This window comes from Ranitomeya variabilis, chromosome 6 (genome assembly GCF_051348905.1).
Source record: "Ranitomeya variabilis isolate aRanVar5 chromosome 6, aRanVar5.hap1, whole genome shotgun sequence".
NCBI lineage: Eukaryota > Metazoa > Chordata > Amphibia > Anura > Dendrobatidae > Ranitomeya > Ranitomeya variabilis.
Window position 1 is genome coordinate 505,709,647 of NC_135237.1, and position 22,674 is coordinate 505,732,320.

General features: G+C 42.9%; 1 protein-coding gene across 4 annotated transcripts in view; it reads left to right on the plus strand.

The window, feature by feature from the left end:
* Positions 1 to 9,875, plus strand: part of TMEM67 (transmembrane protein 67) — a 75,870-nt gene extending 65,995 nt beyond the window's left edge. For all 4 annotated transcript variants that reach the window (XM_077270855.1, XM_077270856.1, XM_077270857.1 and 1 more), the window contains exons 23-28: positions 269 to 385; positions 2,322 to 2,438; positions 2,527 to 2,631; positions 6,368 to 6,470; positions 9,377 to 9,519; positions 9,604 to 9,875. In XM_077270855.1, the coding sequence (XP_077126970.1) occupies positions 269 to 385; positions 2,322 to 2,438; positions 2,527 to 2,631; positions 6,368 to 6,470; positions 9,377 to 9,519; positions 9,604 to 9,684 (666 nt within the window). In that variant the 3' untranslated portion in view covers positions 9,685 to 9,875. The remainder of the gene's footprint in view (positions 1 to 268; positions 386 to 2,321; positions 2,439 to 2,526; positions 2,632 to 6,367; positions 6,471 to 9,376; positions 9,520 to 9,603) is intronic.
* Positions 9,876 to 22,674: the final 12,799 nt, after the last annotated feature.

Genomic DNA, 22,674 nt, shown 5'->3' on the forward strand with positions numbered 1-22,674 from the left:
AAGGTAATTTGGTATTCAAAAAGCGAAAAAAGACAATTTAATGAGGATATGTAATAACTTGATGATTAGTGGGGGACAAATTGCTGGGACCCCACTGTAACCAAGAACGGGTCTCTAAAATACCCCACCGAAATGGAGAGGCGACTAGACATACACAAAGAAAGACTAACGTGATCCTGTGGATAGATGATAACTGGAAATGTGTTAATAACTACTTAAGACTGAACTTGTGAACTCCGTAACCCCAAAACAAGTTTCAATTTTGCAGATCTCGGTATTCATACTGTCTCACAGATGCTTTGGATACTACATTCACGGCCGCTCAGTCCATGGACACTCGGATACAAACATGGAGGAGATGAATATGAATTTAAGGAGAGAAGCAGTAAGTTTGTTGGATTATCCTGTGCAGTGAAAAAAAATGGTGAAATAAAGGCTCCTATCTAAAGGGGGATAAACCTCCACCGGGGGGGCCAGGAGGCAGTAACCTTTTCCCATCAAGAACCAATGCAGGATCTGAACATCTTTGTGTTTATGTTGGATGAGGGTCTAATCTATGGGATCCCCATGTTCCAAAGGACCTTCATCTCAGCGTCATTCACCTCCTGAATACAGCCAGCTACAACATCTAGGTGACCTACATGACAGGACTGAATCCACAACGTAGCCCCTTCATTCTGAGAGCTGATGAGGACCCCAAATGTCAAATTCTCATGATGACCAACTGATAGTATATTCTGGCGATATAGCATCACTTTATGAAATACCTCTATAAGATATAGAGAATAAAAAATATATGTACAAATTTGAATCACTCTTATATTGCCTTATCAAAAAAAACAGCAAGCCCTCACACAGGTCAATCAACAGACAAAAAAGTCACAAGACTCCACAAATAACAGAAACCACATTTTATTTTTTTCTTACAAATTTCTGATTTTTTTTCAACATAAAACAATCTATGCAAGTCTGGTGTCACTGTAATTGTATTTACCTGAAAAATGATGTTTCCAGGTCATTGTTACCGCTCAATGAACACCGCAAAAACAAAGCACCAAATAACTATGGCAGAATTGCATTTTTGTTTTACCATTTCGTCCCTCCTGTTCCCGTTTCTCAGTACCTTATATGATTAAAAAAATTGTCATTTATAACTACAACTTGCTCCTAAAAAAAAAAAAGCCAATAAATGGCTATGTCGACAGGAAAATAAATAAGTTTTGCTACTTTGAAGAAGGGTAGAAAAAAAACAAAGTGTAAAAATGAAGGTCTTCTAACTTAATTAAAAAGCTGCAATGTAGCTAAAATAAGTCTGTAATATAAATTCGAGCATTCCATCCCCCAACATTCCAGTGACACATCCCTAATCCTCCCCACTAGTCTTCCGCTTACTTTGGCTGTAGCGGTGACAACCCATAAACCCCATGGGACTGATAGTTGATCACAGGCCTAAGCTTGTATAAAGGTACCTTCACACGAAGCAACGCTGCAGCGATAGCGACAACGATGCCGATCGCTGCAGCGTCGCTGTTTGATCGCTGGAGAGCTGTCACACAGACCGCTCTCCAGCGACCAACGATGCCGAGGTCCCCGGGTAACCAGGGTAAACATCGGGTTGCTAAGCGCAGGGCCGCGCTTAGTAACCCGATGTTTACCCTGGTTACCAGCGTAAAAGTAAAAAAAACAAACAGTACATGCTCACCTGCGCGTCCCCCAGCCTCTGCTTCCTGACACTGACTGAGCTCCGGCCCTAACAGCACAGCGGTGACGTCACCGCTGTGCTTTCACTTTCACTTTAGGGCCGGCGCTCAGTCAGTGTCAGGAAGCAGAGGCTGGGGGACGCGCAGGTGAGCATGTACTGTTTGTTTTTTTTTACTTTTACGCTGGTAACCAGGGTAAACATCGGGTTACTAAGCGCGGCCCTGCGCTTGGTAACCCGATGTTTACCCTGGTTACCAGTGTAAAACATCGCTGGTATCGTTGCTTTTGCTTTCAAACACAACGATACACAGCGATCGGACGACCAAATAAAGTTCTGGACTTTATTCAGCGACCAGCGACATCACAGCAGGATCCTGATCGCTGCTGCGTGTCAAACAAAACGATATCGCTAGCGAGGACGCTGCAACGTCACGGATCGCTAGCGATGTCGTTTCGTGTGAAGGTACCTTAAGGCAAGAGACTCCTGAGGCCAGGCATACAGAAGACCAGCAGATAGGGTTGTGGATACGGTGCAGGAATGTGGGGGGGTTAAATGGCTCAGTATTGTTTTTTTTAACATATATCAGTTAATTAGAATTTTTTTTATTTTTCTATTGTAGGAGAATATGTGCAGCCAAAGAGGGCTACAGCCGAACACCGATATTCAGACATTTCAGATTTCTATTTCTGGCCGGACCAGGGCACAGTTTGATCGGATCCATGATAACTTTGTGAAGGTTGTTATGATAATTCCCGTCTGCAATGATGTCTTGATTTCCAACAAAACATTTTATTTTTTTGTCTTTTTTTTTGTTTTAATTCCAGAATCATGGACCCACTCGGTTTTTACGCAGTTTTACAACAGTTTCAGACCAGAGCACAAAAGCCTATAACACCATGAATAAATTCCTGAGTTCCTTCATTGATCATGTATGTATCGTGTCCTAATAGTTATGCATTGAGGTTTATAGGGGCCGGACATTTTTCTTGAGTTAAGCTAAGTTATGGGTAACAAAAAGTATTTCCAATAAGGATTATTATCCAAATGGGGTCCCATATGCCAAAACCTCTATGAAAAAAATCTTTAAAATGTTCATTTTATCATTATGCGTTAAAAATCTTCATTAAGGGTTCCAAAATTATTTAATTACTGCCACTAAGCAAGCTAGGCATATATACACTGCTCAAAATAATAAAGGGAACACTTAAACAACAGAATATAACTCCAAGTAAATTAAACTTCTGTGAAATCAAACTGTCCACTTAGGAAGCAACACTGATTGACAATCAATTTCACATTCTGTTGTGCAAATGGAAGAGACAACAGATGGAAATTATTGGCAATTATCAAGACACCCCCTATAAAGGAGTGGTTCTGCAGGTGGGGACCACAGACCACATCTCAGTACCAATGCTTTCTGGCTGATGTTTTGGTCACTTTTGAATGTTGGTTGTGTTTTCACACTTGTGGTAGCATGAGACGCACTCTACAACCCACACAAGTGGCTCAGGTATTGCAGCTCATCCAGGATGGCACATGAATGCGAGCTGTGGCAAGAAGGTTTGCTGTGTCTGTCAGTGCAGTGTCCAAAGGCTGGAGGCGCTTCCAGGAGTACACCAGGAGACGTGGAGGGGGCCGTAGGAGGGCAACAACTCAGCAGCAGGACCGCTACCTCAGCCTTTGTGCAAGGAGAAACAGGAGGAGCACTGCCAGAGTCCAGCAATATGACCTCCAGCAGGCTACAAATGTGCATGTGTCTGCACAAATGATTAGAATCCGACTCCATGAGGATGGTCTGAGTGCCCGATGTCCACAGATGGGGGTTGTGCTCACAGTCCAACACTTTGGAGGTGGCTTGGCATTTGCCACAGAACACTGGGATTGGCAAATTCGCCACTGGTGCCCTGTGCTCTTCACAGATGAAAGCAGGTTCACACTGAGCATGTGACAGAGTCTGGAGATGCCATGGAGCGTGATCTACTGCCTGCAATATCCTTTAGCATGACCGATTTGCCAGTGGATCAGTAATGGTGTGCGGTGGCATTTTTTTGGAGGGTGGAAGGGCTTTGGGGGTTGTTGACCAAAACTGTCTCTGATGTTATCAATCTTATGTTTGAAAAATGAGGCAAAGTCTTCAGCTGAGATGAGTGGGGAGGGAGGAGGTGCTGGGGGACGGAGGAGAGAATTGAAGGTGTTGAATAACTGTTTAGGGTTGTGAGACAGGGAGGATATGAGAGATGAGAAGTAGGTTTGTTTTGCTGTGGCGAGTGTGACCTTGAAAGTAGTGAGGGACTGTTTGAATGCGATGAAGTGCTCGTTGGAGTGGGAACTTATCCATCTCCGCTCAGCAGCCCTGGAAGCTCACCTCAGTTCTTTGGTCAGGCTGGTGTGCCAGGGCCGTCTGTTGATTTTACGAGCTTTGGTATGTGTAAGTGGGGCAGCAGATTCCAAAGCTACAGCTATTATGTTGTTATATAGAGCGGCAGCGTCCTCCACATTGTGTAGGGAACTTATGTCTGTGAGAGGGAGGAGGGATTCAGAGAGTGAGTGTAGATCAAGGTGTTTAAGATTTCTGCGAGGGTGTGAAAGTTTGTGGGGTGGGGATTGTAGACATGGAGTGAAGAGGGAAGATAATGTGAGTAGGTTGTGGTCAGAAAGAGGAAGAGGTGAGTTAGAGAGGTTAGGTAGGGAACAGAGGCGGGTGAAGATGAGGTCCAGTGTGTGACCATCTTTGTAGGTGGCTGTAGAAGACCATTGAGTGAGGCCGAAGGAGGAAGTGAGATATAGAAGTTCAGTCGCAGCTGAGAGGGAAGTGTCAATGGGGATGTTGAAGTCGCCCATGATGATAGTGGGGATGTTCGCGGAAAGGAAATGAAGTAGCCAGGTGGTGAAGTGGTCAAAGAAGGTGGTGGCTAGCCCTGGGGGGCAGTAAATGACAGCCAGTTGGAGGGAGAGTAGATGCGCACAAAGTGCACCTCAAAGGAAGGGAGGGTAACAGAGGGTGGCAGTGGGATTGGGGTGAAGGAGCAGTTATCTGAGAGGAGAAAACCAACTCCTCCGCCATGCTTGCTGCTGGGACAGGGGGTGTGAGAAAGGTGGAAGCCACCATACGAAAGTGCAGCAGGAGAAGCTGTGTCAGTAGGGGTGAGCCAGGTTTCGGTGATGGTGAGGAAGGAAAGTTTGGTAGTAACAAAAAGATCGTGGTTGTAGGAAAGCTTGTTGCAGACAGAGCGAGCGTTCCACAGAGCTCCTGTTAGTGGGACTGGGGAAGCGAGGGCTGGGCGAATGGGTATAAGGTTAGAGAGGTTACGAAAGTTTGTGATAGAGCGTGGATGGAAGGTAGAAATGACTGTGGGGATGTGGTGAGGAGGGCCAGGATTTGGAGAGCTATCACCAGCAGTGAGAAGTGTTGTGAATTCCGTTCTGGAGCTCCCTCCTGTGGTTGCTAATGGTATTTTTGTGAGTTCTGCCCTTGGGCTCCCTCTGGTGGTTTCGAGTGGAACTGCTGCTCCTTTAGGTAGCTGTGGCAGCTGCCTTCACTAATCGCCTTGCCTGGGTTTGTTATTTAAACCTGCTCTGGGCTTTAGTTCATGCCAGCTGTCAATGTTCTTGGTTGGATTTGGTTCTCTCCTTGGAATTCTCATATGGCCTGCCCTTGTCAGCAAAAGATAAGTTTTTGCTAGTTTTTGTTTGTCCACTTGCTTGGACACTATTGCTCTGCAAATATGTCTCTTTTTGTCCAGCTTATCATTATGTCATATTCAGGCTAGCTGGAAGCTCTGGGAAAGCAGATTTGCCCCTCCACACCGTGAGTCGGCGTGGAGTTCATTTTTGTAAACTCTGCGTGGATTTTGTAGTTTTTAATACTGACCGCACAGTATCCTTTTCTCTCTGTCTATCAAGTTTAGTATTGGCCTCCTTTGCTGAAATCTGATTTCATTTCTGTGTACGTCATTTCCCTCTTCACTCACAGTCAATATTTGTGGGGGGCTGTCTTTCCTTTTGGGGTTTTTCTCTGAGGCAAGATAGCTTTCTATTTCCTTCTTTAGGGGTAGTTAGTTCTTAGGCTGTGAAGAGGTGTCTAGGGAGAGTCAGGAACATCCCACGGCTATTACTAGTGTTGTTGTTAGGATTAGGGACTGCGGTCAGTAGAGATACCACCTTCCCAGAGCTCGTCCCATGTTGCGTTTTAGCCACCAGGTCATATCAGTGTGGCCTCTTAACCACCAGGTCATAACAGAGAAGGAGCAGAGAAAGTGTTAGCAGGTGGGAGCAGGAGAGGGCATGAGGTGGCTGTCTGTGTTTGGAGACAGAGGATTGTATGCTGAGGAACAGTTCAGATGAGGAGGTATAATGTGAAAGCTGGAGGAGTGCCAGAGGTAGCCAAGCTCTGTATTTGGCTGTCTCATAGAAAATAAGAACCCCATTCTGAGGATAAGACAATCGTTGATCCGCAATTTATCCCCCATTATTTGGATAGGTGATTACGAGTATAAGCCTGTTAGTACTATCTATATACAGTGCAGTAACATTGATTTCCAGGATGGGTCATAAATCTCTGCTGCCCTTTAACCAATACATGATTTGTTATTAAAAATGATAATTGTTTAAAGGCAAAACTGAAGAAGAGGTCTGATTGGTTTCTCTTTCTTGGGCTTATTACAGGCTTTTAAAGACATGGATTACTTTGTGAAAGACAAACTTCTTCTGGAACGAATCCTCAATATGGAGTTCATGGAGCCAATGGAAAGAAGTATCTTTTACAATGGTACGGACTTCATTTGTAGAGATGGGATGAGGCTGGGGAGAAATCCACCTAAGTGCAACACCTTATCCTCCTGGAAAGGGGAAGGTTACAGCAAGATAATGCCACCCCTCGCTAACTTAAAGGGCCACTGTCACCCCCCTCCAGCCGTTATAAACTAAAAGAGCCACCTTGTGCAGCAGTAATGCTGCATTCTAACAAGGTGGCTCTTTTAGTTTTAGGTTCAAGTATACCCCAAATAAAGCGTTTTTATACTTAGCCACAATTCCTGTCTCTAGCCAGGTAGGCGGGTCCTCACTCCCCAGCTTGACCAGCTCCTCTGCCGTCACTCCAATCTTCCTGCGCTTTCGGCACTGCCCCCTCAGCGCTGTTATCTTTTCAAAACCGGCGCCTGCACTGTGTACTGGTGTCCTGCGCAGACGCAGTAAGCTCTGGCCGTCTGACGTTCCAGCCAGGCTTGCACACTGCGCCTGCGCGGGCATTGCGGCCAGCCACCTTTGGAATCCCCGCCCCGCACTGTGCATAATGCATAACACATAGTGCGGGGCTGGGATTCCAAAGGTGGGTGGCCGCAATGCCCGCGCAGGCGCAGTGTGCAAACCTGGCTGGAACGTCAGATGGCCAGAGCTTACTGCGTCTGCGCAGGACACCAGTACACAGCGCAGGCGCCGGTTTTGAAAAGATAACAGCGCTGAGGGGGCGGCGCCGAAAGCGCAGGAAGATTGGAGTGACGGCAGAGGAGCTGGTCAAGCTGGGGAGTGAGGACCCGCCTACCTGGCTAGAGACAGGAATTGTGGCTAAGTATAAAAACTCTTTATTTGGGGTATACTTGAACCTAAAACTAAAAGAGCCACCTTGTTAGAATGCAGCATTACTGCTGCACAAGGTGGCTCTTTTAGTTTATAACGGTTGGAGGGGGGTGACAGTGGCCCTTTAACAGAGGATGTCAGGGAAGAGAAGGATCCGGTCTGTCGGATTTACAGCGGCCACACCTTTTGTTCTCACTTGAGATAAGCCACTGCCAGGAGAGTTTGGCAGCAACTTTCTCATAGAGAACACGGGTGTTCATGTACAGTACAGAGCAAAAGTTTGGACACACCTTCTCATTTAAAGATTTTTCTGTATTTTCATGACTATGAAAATTGTAAATTCACACTGAAGGCATCAACACTATGAATTAACACATGTGGAATTATATACTTAACAAAAAAGTGTGAAACAACTGAAAATATGTCTGAAAATTAGCTTGTCCTTACATTTGAGCCATTGTCTTCCATACTGTCATCTGATTATTACAATGATTATTACAAGTATTTGCCCCCGTCCTGATTTCCTAGTCTTTTGAATGTTTGTCACTCTTAAATGTTTCAGATCACCAAACACATTTAAGTATTAGACAAAAATAACACAAGTAAATGCAAAATACAGTTTATAAATTAAGGTCTTTATTATTAAAGGAAAAAGAAATCCAAACCTGCAGGGCCCTGTGTGAAAAAGTGATTGCCCCTAAACCTAATAACTGGTTGGGCCAACCTTAGCAGCAACTGCAATCAAACATTTGCAATAACTGACAATGAATCTTTTACAACGCTGTGGAGAAATTTTTGCCCACTCATCTTTGCAGAATTGTTGTACTTCAGCCACATTGGAGGGTTTCCGAGCATGAACTGGCTGTTTAAGGTCTTGCCACTGCATCTCAATCGGATTAAAGTCAGGACTATGACTAGACCACTGCAAAGTCTTAATTTTGTTTTTCTTAAGTCATTCAGAGGTGGACTTGCTGGTGTGTTTTGTATCATAGTCCTGCTGCATAACCCAGGTGCGCTTCAACTTGAGGTCACAAACAGTTGGCCGGATATTCTCCTTTTAGATTTTTTGGTACACAGCAGAATTCATGGTTCTATTTACAACAACAAATCTGCCAGGTCCTGAAATTCTGTCTTCCAAAAGACTTGGGGATCATCAAGAGGTTTTCTGGCAAAACTGAGATGATTCTTTATGTTCCTATTGCTCAGCAGTGGTTTCATTTTGAAACTCGGCCATGCAGGCCATTTTTGCAGTCTCTTTTTTATGGTGGAGTCATGAACACTGACCTTAGCTGAGGCAAGTGAGGCCTGCAGATCTTTGGATGTTGTTGTGGGGTCTTTTGTGACTTTTTGGATGAGTCGTTGCAACGCTCTTGTGGTAATTTTGGTCGGCCAGCCTCTCCTGGGAAGGTTCATCACTGTTCAATTTTTTCACCATTTGTGGATAATGGCTCTCACTGTGGTTCGCTGGAGTCCCAAAGCTTGAGAATGGCTTTATAACCTTTCCAGACTGGTAGATCTCAACTAATTTGCTTCTCATTTGTTCCAGAATTTCTTTGGATTCCGGCATGATGTTTAGCTTTTGAGGAATTTTTTGTGTACTTCACTTAAACAGGACCTGCCTGACAAACTGATTTCTTGATTGAGAACAGGTGTGGCAGTAATGAGGCCTGGGTGTGGCTGGGAAATTTGAACTCTGCTTCCCAAAGACGTGATAAACCACAATTTATGTTTTAAAGAGGGGGGCAATCACTTTTTCACACAGGGCCCTGTAAGTTTGGATTACTTTTTACCTTAATAATAAAGACCTTCATTTAAAAACTGCATTTAGTGTTTTCTTGTATTATCTGTATCTAATATTTAAATTTGTTTGGTGATCTGAAACATTTAAGTGTGACAAACATGCAAAAGAATAGGAAATCAGGAAGGGTTTAAACATTTTTCACACAACTGTATGTGGTCAGCTCGTATGTGGAACTGCCCACACTTGAGTACTAGTAGGTTCTATACATACCAAGAACGGTAATGCCGGTGAAGGGGTTATGTCAACTACCTAAAGATGTAATTTTCCTTTTTCTTTTCCATTTTGTTGTCCTCCCATAGATGAGACTCACTCCTTCAGTGACGTCCTCTTCTACGGTCACGAATCGACACTCCTCATGTTTGATACTCTCGTCTTCTGCGTTGTTGATATCATGTCTCAAAACTTTGTTCTGGCTGCGATTATCACCTATCTGCAACAAGAAGTAAGTCTATTTTTTGCTGACATTATAAAATACTAAATTGTATTTAACTTTTATTTTGTAATGTTTTTTTTTTTTTCTACCCAGTGTTTCCGGCGTATTCGTGCTGCTGTAGGGCAGAAGAATTTGGCATCCAAAACCCTTATTGATGAAAGATTTTTGATTTAGGCAAATTCCATGAATTTCTACTAGTTGAAGTCTCAGCATGGTTCACTGTAACCATTCTTACCAGTATTACTTTTATATTAGACATAAAATATATTTTTTAATGGACTGAAGTGTTTTATATTTCTGTGCCTATTAGGCGTATTCTTGTACATATAAAATAAACCATTTTGTACCACGAGTTTATTACTGAATGAGAGTACTTCTATTGCTTTTGTTCTAACTGGCACATAAAAGGACTGGTTGTTTCAATTCAGACTGCTTCATCCTTCTATCCTTCAACATCATCTTTCTGAGTGGCAGGATCAGACAACTATAATCTGTTGTTTAAAGAAGCGTTCCCATCAAAATTTTTATTCTGTTAATATATTGCAATCATCATATTATCTAGCACTGTGTACTTACAATTGCTCATTTTGCCTTTCTACCCAGATAATTCTTCTCTTTTCCATTAGGTCTATGACATCACGCGATTAAAAACTGACTAGCTGAATCCTTCTAAGCTCTGTGTAGAAACAGGAGGTCAATTTTCCCTGCATGACTCATGCAAAAGTCCCTAATTAGGGGGAGGAGGGAGCAGCACAGTCAACAGTTGGAAGAGGGGAATGGTAAATGCAGGGAAAAGAGACTTCCTGTTTCAACATAGAGCAGAGAAAAGAGAAGAATTAGCTGGGTAGAAAGGCAAAATTAGCAATTGTAAGTACACAGTGCTGTATAATAAGATGATTGCAATATATTAAGAGAATAAAAACGTTGATGGGAGGAGGGCTTCTTTAAGGGGCTTTTAGACATTTAGGCCCCGATTCATTAAGACTGACTGTACACCACTCTTAATAAGTGTCGTGCAGGTATAATTGCACTAAATTCATTAAGAGGCGCACACCACTTAAGTAATTTGGCACATTTTATTAATAATGCTTTGCCCTGTCTCTCCTCAGCCTCGCCCATTTTGACAGTGGTGAAAATGCCAAAAGTCGCACAATTTTTGCTCAACTTCACTTCGCATCTAAATATTTTGAATTTTCAAAGTGTTTTACAAAAGCTGTCTTAAACACTTTGAATCAGGACCTTAGACTTTGAGTTTGAAGGACCTGGCATGTTGTGTCACTGCACAGGAAATTACCAGTCAGTATCTCCTTCCTCCAGTGATAACATAGCAGTTGGCAGGTGAAGCAGCAAAAGCACCTGCTTTTATCTCATCACTGTGAAATCTGTCTAATAGAAAGGGTGCTCTATACAGAGAGAGCAGATAGCGCCCCCACCCCCAGAAAAAAAAAGTCACAGCTGGTATAACGCTGCACAATTTTTTTTTCCTTGTGCATTGCATCATTATGTATCATAGAATATAAGGAGTTGACTCAGTAATAAAGGGGGGAAGGAAATGCATCTGAGTGGGCGTCTAATCCAGGTTTGGCACAGACCTGTATATATAGCTGCCATTCAAGTTTTAATATTATACCGTGTGAAACTAGAACTAGTACAACATACATAGTAAGGTTTTGCTGGGAGTTGTTGTTTTACAAACCACAATGATATCATCAATCTACAATGTAGTGATCAGAAGCAGAACAAACTGTGCCTTACAGGTAAAATCTACTCCAGAATTCCTCTGAACCTGTCCCTGTGGCCGTCCCGTCTTCTATCCGAAGACTGCACAGCCTGAACCTATCCCACGTGACGTCCTGCCTGCATGGTGTGAAGATGTTCCAGTGGATGTCCTGTCCTGCCCTGTCCAGGAGTCTGGATTAATGGCCTAGACCCTTGGGATCAGCTGCTACTGCCAGATATCGCCCTGGAGTGGTACCTGGCAGCTACCTGCCACACAATCCTGACCTCAACACTAAAAGCTCCAGTGAACAATAGGGTAGCTGCTTAGTCACAACCCTCCAGAGTAGGTCCGGTCGGTGGCACAGTGGGTCTATGAACCACGTACACCACCTGCGTGCGTAACAGTTTTCTCAGGCCATGGCCCCCGCTGAGCCCCACTATCTTTCGCTATTGGTAATATTCAACTCATTGTTTGGCCAGTGAGAGAGCCAGGAAAATTTTTTGAACCATCTTGTGACTTTAGATGCCTTGCTGAATACTCTGACTTCTGGACTATATGAGATTTGTTCTCCCATAATGGAACCCGTCCAATCTGATCCACCTCGGTACTATGGGGATCCAAAGCAGTGCCGAGGGTTCCTGGAGTAATGCATGTGTCCCTTTGAAGGTTTCAGCCAGCAATTTTCCTCTGATCAGGTCAAGGTGGGATTACTATTGTCCTGCCTAGAAGGAGGTGCCCTGGCATGGCTCAACCTCCTATGTGAGAAATGGGCTCCGATCATCTTGGACCTGCAGGCCTTCCATATGGTCTTCGACCAGCCGAACCCAGAACCTCCTGCAAAGATTTTCATTCCCAGTTTCCGGGAGCAGACCAGACAGGTGACGCTTGTGAGAAGACCGTCCCGTTTAGCCCTATCCTTTCAAAGGCCACCCATTCCCCAGCATGTTGAGACCGCTACCCGTGCAGAATCCGTGAAGGTCGACTGTGTTTGGCAGGCTGAGCAGAAGCCAGAACTCAATAATGAGATAGGAATTTGGAACCGCTGCGGTTGTGTGGAACATCCTGATGGTCTTTGTCCAGTGAAGACTAAAAAACTCTGAAACCTTGGGCCAGTAGGAGAGGCTGCCCCTGGCAGGAGAATTTCCACTCTACAAATGCTTGTCTGTATCCGTGGCATGTGGAGGCTTTGGTTTGTGCTGCACGTCGTAAAGAGACGGTGTCGGAGTCCTGTCCAACAGCTACAGAATCCGGTGAGGGTGTTGTCAATGGAAGGACGAGCCCTACTCAGAAGCAGTCAAGTAATGTCTGAAGAAGTTGAGCTCCATATCACAATTTGGCTTGCAAATTAGAGAATCAGAAAAAATGGAGTACAATGAGAGTGAACTCTTAGGAGACGTTTGCCCCAGTGGCATCTAAACATATTGTGTAATTTAACAGCAAAAGACAAAGTCCAACAGAAGTTATAATTGATGCCAAGTTAAGGTGACTCCATCCCCATACTCATATTACTATCCTTTAAAAGCCGCAAAACTAAATAAGATGAGACATACATAGGGAGGGGAAGGGAAGAAGAATCCTGTTAAAGAAACAACATCATCCTGTTGCTTTTGGCACTAAAATAGTCCCAGGGAGCCCAGACAGACTCAAAACTGTCCAATCTCGCATTCATTAAGGCCGGGTTCACATTTGCATGTGGCTGGTCTGCGTATGGCTGCGCAGTTCCTCCCGTAAGCTCCGCCTACTTCCACATGTGTCCTGCATACCTATCTTTAACATTAATGTAGGCAGGGACATGCGTTGGATGCGGCATTTTGAGGTGCCCGTCGACTGCACAGGAATTAAAAAAAGTTGTGTTCCCGTGTGGTCGGTGGGCATGTCAAAACGCCGCATCCGCATACAACGCATGTCCCTGCGTACCCAATGTTAAAGATAGGTACGCAGGATGTATGCAGAAGTAGGCGGAGCTTAAGGGAGGAACTACGGAGCCATACGCAAACCAGCTACACGCAAGTGTGAACTTAGCCTAAGGCTGTCATGTGTTCCATCCTGCAAATTTCGGCTATTCTATCCAATATTTCTGATAAGGGGGGGGGAGTAGTCAGTCTCCAATGCAGGACAATCAAATACCTCGCTGCCATCAGCACATGTAACAACAATCTGTCTGAATTCTTCTCCATCCCTCTAGGAGAAACATTTAGTAGGTATATAGCAGATGTGATGCAGTGACCCCTGTTACAGCTAGGGGGTGCTGTGTGTGCTCCTCAGGATATACATGGAGGCGTATCTGTGGTTATAATGGTGATAATTAGATAGTGACTGGCAGAATTGTAAATGGCCAATATGTGTCACAGTGGGAGTCTGCGCTGTAAGCCTGAAGTAATGTTGTTATGGGACCTGTAGTCCCACAAGTGTTTGTATAATTGTGAAGGGAGGCTTACAGGGCTAGTTATGAGAGCTGGGTGGGTCGAACTAGCCAAACACACACCTCCCATGTATGGGAGTGGTTACAACTACACAATGTGTCCATGGTATGGGTCACATGGTTCCTGTGTATGGACTTGAATGTTCTCTGTAATGGAGAGTGTGAGATCCTGGGCAGCTTGTGTGTTGGGAGGTCCTGTGTGTGGGGACTGGATCCCTGAATAGTGCACTGTGAGACCGTGGATCTGAAGACTGGTGTGTTGGGAGATCCTGGGAGTAGGATCGGATCCCTGAACAGCGCACTTAGAGATTTGTGTGTTGGACAGTGTTGGAAGTCCTGAGAGAAGGACTTCCTGGATAGCACAACCTGAGTTAGGCTTCTTTCACACTTCCATCGGTCTGGGTGCGTCATAATGCAGTGAAGCGACGTATTGACGGATGTTGTGAAAATAGTGTAAAACATGTGCAACGCATCCAGTGTTATGACGGATGCGTCGAAGGAGTTCCTGCCTGCATTTTCCGGGCATGCTCAGAATGAAAAAAACGGGATACGTCGCTGGATTCCTGTGTTTGACGGTCAGCGATGGATCCTGCACCCATAGGCTTCCATTATAGCTAACGACGGACAGCGCAGGACCCGTCGCTGAGCGATTTTTCGACGTGCAGAAAAAACGTTCCTCTGAACGTTTTCTCCGCACGACGGACTGCTATTTTCCGACCAATCCAGTGCACGACGGATGAAACGGATGGCCATCTGTCACAATCCGTCGCTAATACAAGTCTATGGGAAAAAAACAGGATCCTGCAGAAAAATTTGCAGGATCCTGTTTTTTCAAAAATTGACGGATTTCGACGGGAGGAAAAAGACGGAAGTGTGAGAGCGGCCTTAAAAGCCGTATATAAAATATCTAAGTTAAAGCTGCAGCTTAATGTCACCTGTTGGTGCCTATCGTGTTCCATGAATTGTAATGGACTGTGCATGACCCGGTTTATGATGCCAAAATAAACCGCATGGACTGTTTTTGTGAGATAAACGTGCCTGTGTGACTGAGTCCCGTTGCTAAGCGAGTGTCCCCCAACACATGCAGTAAGTGCTATCTCACACAGAATGCAATTCAACCGCCACATAAAGAACTTTTTGTAATATGGTTTTCATCTTTTCCCAGAACCCAGCCAGCCCAGGGCAAGACCAGAAAATGTGGAACTGAGAACCAGGTGCTGAGCAACAATGCCAGCAAATATTTGGGAGCTGATGGTTCAGTCTCTGAGAGTGTGATACCAAAACATCAAAATGTAATATTGGTTTTCCTTATAATGGTGCAGATAGAGGATTTGGCCGCTTTTTCCCATATGTTCTGCCAGCATTTGGGAGACCGCGTCCTCCCCAGGAGAGACTCTCATCTAATCATATCAGGATATTTGAAGGGGTGAATCTGACCAAGGAGAACCCAAGATCCTTTAAATATCTGATATTAACCCTTTAGTTGACGTGCCTTTCTTACAGAGCCTCTCAAATTCCGTTGGTTGAGAAGCTGTCAATGAGCCATACAACCTTCGCAAGGTGCTTAATTCTGCATGAACTGGAAGAATTCTCTATTACTTATAGCAAACTTAGATTTTATAGCATCAAACGAGAGAACTTCCAACGTGTTTCCATCTACTAAATCTGCATATCTAAATAATCCTGCCGAAATCCATGGTGGACCATTGTCGGCTCCATACTATTTGGTATCAAAGGCTGGTATATAAAAGATATCATTGGGGAACTGGGGAGACCAACCCAAAACCCCTTATACATGTGATCCAAAGATCCCTCCTATACTACAACAAAGTAAATGGTATCTTAATACGCTTAGTTATTCACAAAAGAGTTCGATTGGATCGGAGCCAGCCATATCTATTCTATTTCGGTCCAAATATTGTAAGCCCACTTAGTAGCCTCCTCAACTCTCCAAAAAGAGACTGATAGTTACAATTATATAAATTGTTATTAGAAGAAGACAGTTTAACCCCAAAATATTTAATAGCCTCAGCTTTCCATCTAAATTTAAAGCTCACCTTTAAATCGTCAAGGGCATTAGGGGGAATATTCAAGGGCAGGGCCACTGTTTTAGAAGTATTTAATTTTGTCCCTGCAGATGCCCATACTCCTTCAAAGTAACCATGAGATTGGGTAGTGTTATATGGAGTTTAGTTAGGGTCAGTAAATTGTCATCCAAAAATAATGAAATCTTAAATATCGTATTTTTCACTTTATAAGACGCTCCGGATTATAAGACGCACCCCAAATTTTGAGGAGAAAAAAAAGGAAAAAAATAGTTTTTAATAAAATGGTGGTGCTTCTTATAATCCATGCGTCTTATTGCTTACCGGGGGTGGTGGCTGCGGTGAAGCAAGTTCCCAGGGTCGCTGCTGGAGTGGGATGATGCTGCGAGCTGCAGGCTGGGATAAAGGGGTGTCCGGCGGTGCTGCTGGTGTCTGGCGCTGCTGCTCGGAGCTCTGCTGGTGTCTCCGGTGCTGCGGGTGCCCGGACGGCGCTGCCCGGTGCTACTGCGGTGGTCTCCGGTGCTGGCGGGGCTCTGCCGACATTTTGAGAAAGTCCGGAGCCCCTGCAGTCCCATGATTTCCTGTGCGGTGGACTCAGAGAAAGTGGCCGCCGGGGGAGCGGCGCATGCGCAAATGGAGATCTTAGCACCAAGATCTCAGGAGATGAGATTTCAGCACCGTCGGGCATCGGAGACACCCACAGAGCACTGGGTAGCAGCGCCGGACACCTGCAGCACCACCGGATACCCCTTCATCCCAGCCTGCGACCTGCAGGAACGGTACCGGTAAGGTACATTCGCATTAAAAGATGCAACCCCATTTTCCCCAAAAAATTTTTGGGGAAAAAGTGCGTCTTATAATCCGAAAAAAACAAACGGTACCTTATTCTTGTCTTCCACCCCTGAGATATTATGATTTTGACTTATCATTGCCGCCAGAGGCTCAATACACATAACATACAGCAAGGGGGATAATGGGCATCCCTGCCTTGTGCCGATCAAGATGTGAAAAGAGAGGGAAATACAAAAGGACAGTTTAATAGAGGTTGATGGGAATCTATACAATGCCTTTAATGCTGTAAAAAAAAAGCTCCCAAGATACCAAATGTTTTCATTGTTTCAAACAAGAAAGACCAGTTAAGTCGGCCAAATGCCTTCTTTGCGTCTAAACTTAAAATAAGCATTTGTGTTTTATTTATGTTGGACACATCAATCAAATTTATCACCCTTCTGGTATTGACCCCTCTCTGGAGAAAAGGGACAACGTCTACCAGATCCTTACTAATAAGCCAGGGTAGCAACTGATTACGACAGAGAGATGGTGAAGGAACACTTAGCTAATTTAAAATAATTAAAATCTCCTGGTCCAGATGAATTACATCCTTTGGTACTATTATCCAAGAAGTATCGTTTCTCCTTGCGGAGACTGACATGCTAAGCGTGCCGAGATGAGGAGACTTAAAGCCGCAATCCTTTGGTACTGAAAGAGTTATAAGAGGAAATTGCAGGACCACTAGCCAGAATCTTTGAAAAATTCCTGGAAAGCAAGAGAAGTCCCAGGAGATTCGAGAAGGGAAAATGTTGTCCCTATCTTCAAAAAATGTCTTCAAAGGGAGATTTGTAGTTAAAATTCTGCGCTGCCGCTATGATGAATTTCAGGAGAGTATAGTTGATTCACAGTGGTTTTATTCAACGCGTTTCAGGGGTCTCATGCCCCCTTAATCAGGAAATACCACACAGAATATACAGGCATCACAGGTATAAATAGTTTTGCTAGGTTACAAAAAAAAAAGGGCGCCAACAGGTCAGATGACTCCGTGTCAAAGTTCAATGATAACACACAATTAACAATTCAAACGATTAGAGAGGTATGTATAATGAAAAAAATGCAATGACTTCTTTTATATTTCTAGACAATAGTTTCAAATTTGCAGCATTTAAAAGAAGTCATTGCATTTGATGCTATCTGATCAAAAATTAGATAACAGGCATCCAATTTATACGCTCGTCTTTATTATTATTTATTTATTTATATAGCACCATTAGTTCCACGGTGCTGTGCATGAGAAAGGGGTTACATACAGGGTTATAAATATCATTTACAGTAAACAAGTTTACAGTGACAGACTGGTACAGAGGGGAGAGGACCCCGTCCTTGCGGACTTACACTCTATGTCTTTATGAGCCTTTAGGCGAAGGGTATGTTCAAACTGTTTTTTTACGTGGATTTTTCTGGCTGCAAAATTCACATCTAAAAACGCAGCATAGCTTTTGGCATGGCTTTGCAAGAACATGTGTTTTTTTTACACTGCTTATTTCAGCATTGTTTTCATGTGGTTTTAATTATAATATGGGGTGTATCAATATGCTGTAGGAAAATGCACCAAAAAAATTAACTTTTTTTTAACACACTAAAAAGTACATGGAAAGAATGCAACATGGCATTTTAGGCATATATTTTCATTCAAATGAATGGGAAGCTTATTACAAGCAGATACAGAGAAAGTTTTTTCCATGTTTTTTGGCAAGAAATCTGCAAACAGAAAAAAAATCACATTGAAAAACTTTGTATGAACATAACCTAAGGGTATAACATATAGTTCAGCCTGAAATCCACTTGAAAAAGTGCTGCAAAACCACCGCTAAAAATGAACATAATTCACAGCAATGTAAAAATGACACTGCTGTGCACATGTTAAGTCTTTTGTCACTTTTTTTATTTGCTTCAGAGTTTGCAAATTGTGAAGCGATAAAAGGTAGTAGCATATTAATTCAGCTAGCATCTAGTGCTCAGAAGCTGCTCGCTTGCTATCATTTACAATAAAGACTTAGGTTATGTGCACACGTTGCAGATTTGCCTGTGGAATTTTCTGTGCAGATTCTTCCCTCTCTTGGCAGAAAACTCAGGTGCGGATTTGCTGCGTTTTTGCTGTGGTTTTGATGTGTTTTTTTTATTCGGATTTGTATGCGTTTTTGAAAGCTTAATAAAGATCTCTTATTGAACAAAAAAAAGATTTGCGATGTCATTTCTGTCCAACCTCCTCTTTTACATTTGTCCAACCCACACTCCATTACACACAGGTAGATAGACAGATAGACAGAAGGAATTAGATAGATAGATGATAGATAGAGCTATCTATAGATAGATATATCCATATCTATCTCTATAGATATATCCATAGATATATAATAGCAAGGCCGATGTTTATTAATGAACAATGTTTTATTTTTGAAAAAAAAATGGCTTGGGCTCCCGCGCAATTTTCTGCGCCTGAGGGGGAAAGCCGACGGCTGGGGGCCAATATTTGTAGCCTGTGAATGGGGTAATACCCATGGCCCCTTCCCAGGCTATGAATATCAGCCCGCAGCTGTCTGCATAGCCTTTACTGGGTGTTAAAATAGAGGGACCCCCCAAAAAATGACGTGGGGTCCCCCTATATTTTGTAGGCAGAAAGGCTACGCAGACAGCTGCGGGCTGATATTCATAGCTTAGAGAGGGGCCATGGTTATTGCCCCCCCCCTCCCCCGCTACAAATACCAGCACCCAGCCTCCCCAGAAATGGCGCATCTGTAATATTCGCCAATTCCGGCACTTAGCCTCTCTCTTCCCACTCCCGTGTAGCGGTGGGATATGGGGTAATAAGGGGTTAATATCACCTTTGTATTGTAAGGTGACATTAAGCCCGATTAATAATGGAGAGGCATCAATAAGACGCCTATCCATTATTAATCCTAGAGTAGTGAAATAGTTAAAAAAAAAAAGACACAGCCAGAAAAAAAGTATTTTAATATTCTTAATTTCACCATACTTACCATACTCTATCACCTGCAAAAGATTAAAAATAATAAACCAACCATATACTCCCTGTCCGACACAGTCCAATTAATAACGAGTGTCCCACGACGATCTCCTCCGCTATAGAGCAGTGACATCGGATCCTGCGGTTTTGCTGCAGATTTGACAGAATCAATGCAAGTCAAAGGGTGCAGAAACGCTGCAGATCCTCAAAAAGAATTGACATGGTCCTTTTTTGAATCTGCTGCATTTTCAGTGCAGAATTTTCTGCACCATTAGCATTTTTCTTTCCCCATTGATTTACATTGTATTGTAAATCACTTGCGGATCATCAGCGTTTCCACGCAGGAAATCCGCAACGTGTGCACATAGCCTAAAGATTTTTCGGATTTTGCAGAGCTGCTGCAAAATTGATGGCAAATGGGGTTGACCTGCAGTACCAAGCAAACCCTGTGTACAAAAAGGCGCTATTTTTGCAGTAGAAAAACGGACCATTTCAGATTCTGGATGACCCTTTGCAAACCCTTTACAGCTCTTTCTCCATGCATTACACAAATGAATATACCGTATATAATCATTTTATTTTATATACATTAATTTTTCTGCTCCGGTCCCTTTAATATATTTTGGATGGAACGTGGACAACAAGAATCTGTTAATCTTATAATATATGCTAATGTAAGGAGTGGTTTGTTCCTGTCTTTCATAATTTGTCTCCTGTGACAAAATGATTGTGAAGGATACACAGGAATGTCACTGGGCGTCCTCCCCCGTAAACCACTTTCACATTTTACATACACACTGGATACTTAATGTGACAGGTTCTGCAGCTTGATAATGGACTTAATGACATTAAATAATGGTCGAGCTCATCTCTTTTATGCTTGGTCATGCACCAACTTATCCTGTTTTTGTTAGGAAAACAAATCTGTCTCATTGCTCATCGCAACATATTAGAAATCTGGAACTTTCATAAAAGTCGTGATTTGCTGACGCAGCATTCACATGTTCAGAAAGCGTAATCCAAGTGAATAATGTGCTGCGAACACAAGCATAGCTATAAAACAACACTGCTGTGAAATACGGTGCGTAAATAAATTATATATATATACACACACAGGTGGTGATTCTCACAAAATTAGAATATTATCAAAAAGTTAATTTATGTCTGTTCTTCAATACAAAAAGTAAAATTCATATATTATATAGTCATTACAAACAGAGTGATCTATTTCAAGTGTTTATTTCTGTTAATGTTGATGATTATGGCTTACAGCCAAAGAAAACCCAAAAGTCATTATCTCAGTAAATTAGGATACTGTATAACACCAGCCTGAAAAATGATTTTTAAGTCCGAAATGTTGGCCTACTGAAATGTATATTCAGCAAATGCACTCCATACTTGGTCGGGGCTCCTTTTGCATCAATTACTGCATCAATGCAGTGTGGCATGGAGGCGATCAGCCTGTGGCACTGCTGAGGGGTTATGGAAGCCCAGGTTGCTTTGATAGCAGCCTTCAGCTCATCTGCATTGTAGGGTCTGGTGTCTCTCATCTTCCTCTTGACAATACTCCATAGATTCTCTATGGGGTTAATGTCAGGCGAGTTTGCTGGCCACCAAAGCACAGTGATACTGTTGTGTGTAAACCAGGTATTGGTACTTTTGTCAGTGTGGACAGGTACCAAGTCCTGCAGGAGAATGAAATTTCCAAAAAGCTTGTCGGCAGAGGGAAGCATGAAGTGCTCTATAATTTCCTGGTAGACAGCCGCGCTGATTTTGGTCTTGATAAAACACAATGGACCTACACCAGTAGATGACATGGCTCCCCAAACCATCAATGACTGTGGAAACTTCACACTAGACCTCAAGCAGCTTGGATTGTGGCCTCTCCACTCTCCCTCCAGACTCTGGGACCTTGATTTCCAAATTAAATGCAAAATTTACTTTCATCTGAAAACAACACCTTGGACCACTGAGCAACAGTCCAGTTCTTTTTCTCCTTGGCCCAGGTAAGACGCTTCTGGCGTTGTCTACTGGTCATGAGTGACTTGACACAAGGAATGCGACACTTGTAGCCCATGTCCTGGGTACGTCTGTGTGTGGTGGCTCTTGAAGCAAAGACTCCAGCAGCAGTCCTCTCCTTTTCTTAACAATCCTTTCAAGGCTGTGGTTATCCCAGTTGCTTGTGCACCTTTTTCTACCACACTTTTCCCTTCCACTCAACTTTCCATTAATATGCTTGGATACAGCACTCTGTGAACAGTCAGCTTCTTTAGCAATGACCTATTGTGGCTTACCCTCCTTGTGGAGTGTGTCAATGACTGATTTCTGGACATCTGTCAGGTCAGCAGTCTTCCCCATGATTGTGGAGCCTACTGTAACAGACTAAGGAACCTTTTTAAACGGTTGGGAAGTCTTTGCAGGTGTTTTTTGTTAATTATTCTAATTTACTGAGATAATGACTTTTGAGTTTTCATTGATTGTAAGCCATTATCATCAACATTAACAAAAATAAACACTTGAAATATATCACTCTAATTGTAATGATATAATATGAGATTCACTTTTTGTATTGAAGAACTGAAGTAAATTAACTTTTTGATGATATTCTAATTTTATATATATATATATATATATATATATATATATATATATATATATATATATATATATATATATATTCCCTATGCACAAAAATATAACGATTAAGAAGCATTAGAGAGCAAGGTGGTCATAGAAAGAAATATGGCCGCAAGGTGTAATAACCCTATTATTATTGCTGAGAAAATACTTTCCATTTTAATAAGTAAATAATACAAAACAAAATGAATGGAAATGAGCAGTAAAGAAGCATGTGTGAACCAAAGCAGAATATATGTTAAACCTTAGATTCCTCAAAGTACTCCCCTTTCACGCTGATGACAACTTCACACCTTACTGTGTTTTTTCTCAAGCAGCTTCCCATTGTATATGTTTGCATGGGCATAATGTACTCCAAATTTACCATTATTGTGCAACATTTGAATGTTTAAATATGGAGTGGCAAAATTAAAGTTAGTACACTAAAGATTTGGAGCAAATTATAGTATTTTTGATAAATGTAGACCTTTACATGTGGCCTTGAATGAAAAAATCCTGTGACTCGTGTGATCCAACGATCAAGCACCAATCAAGGATGGAT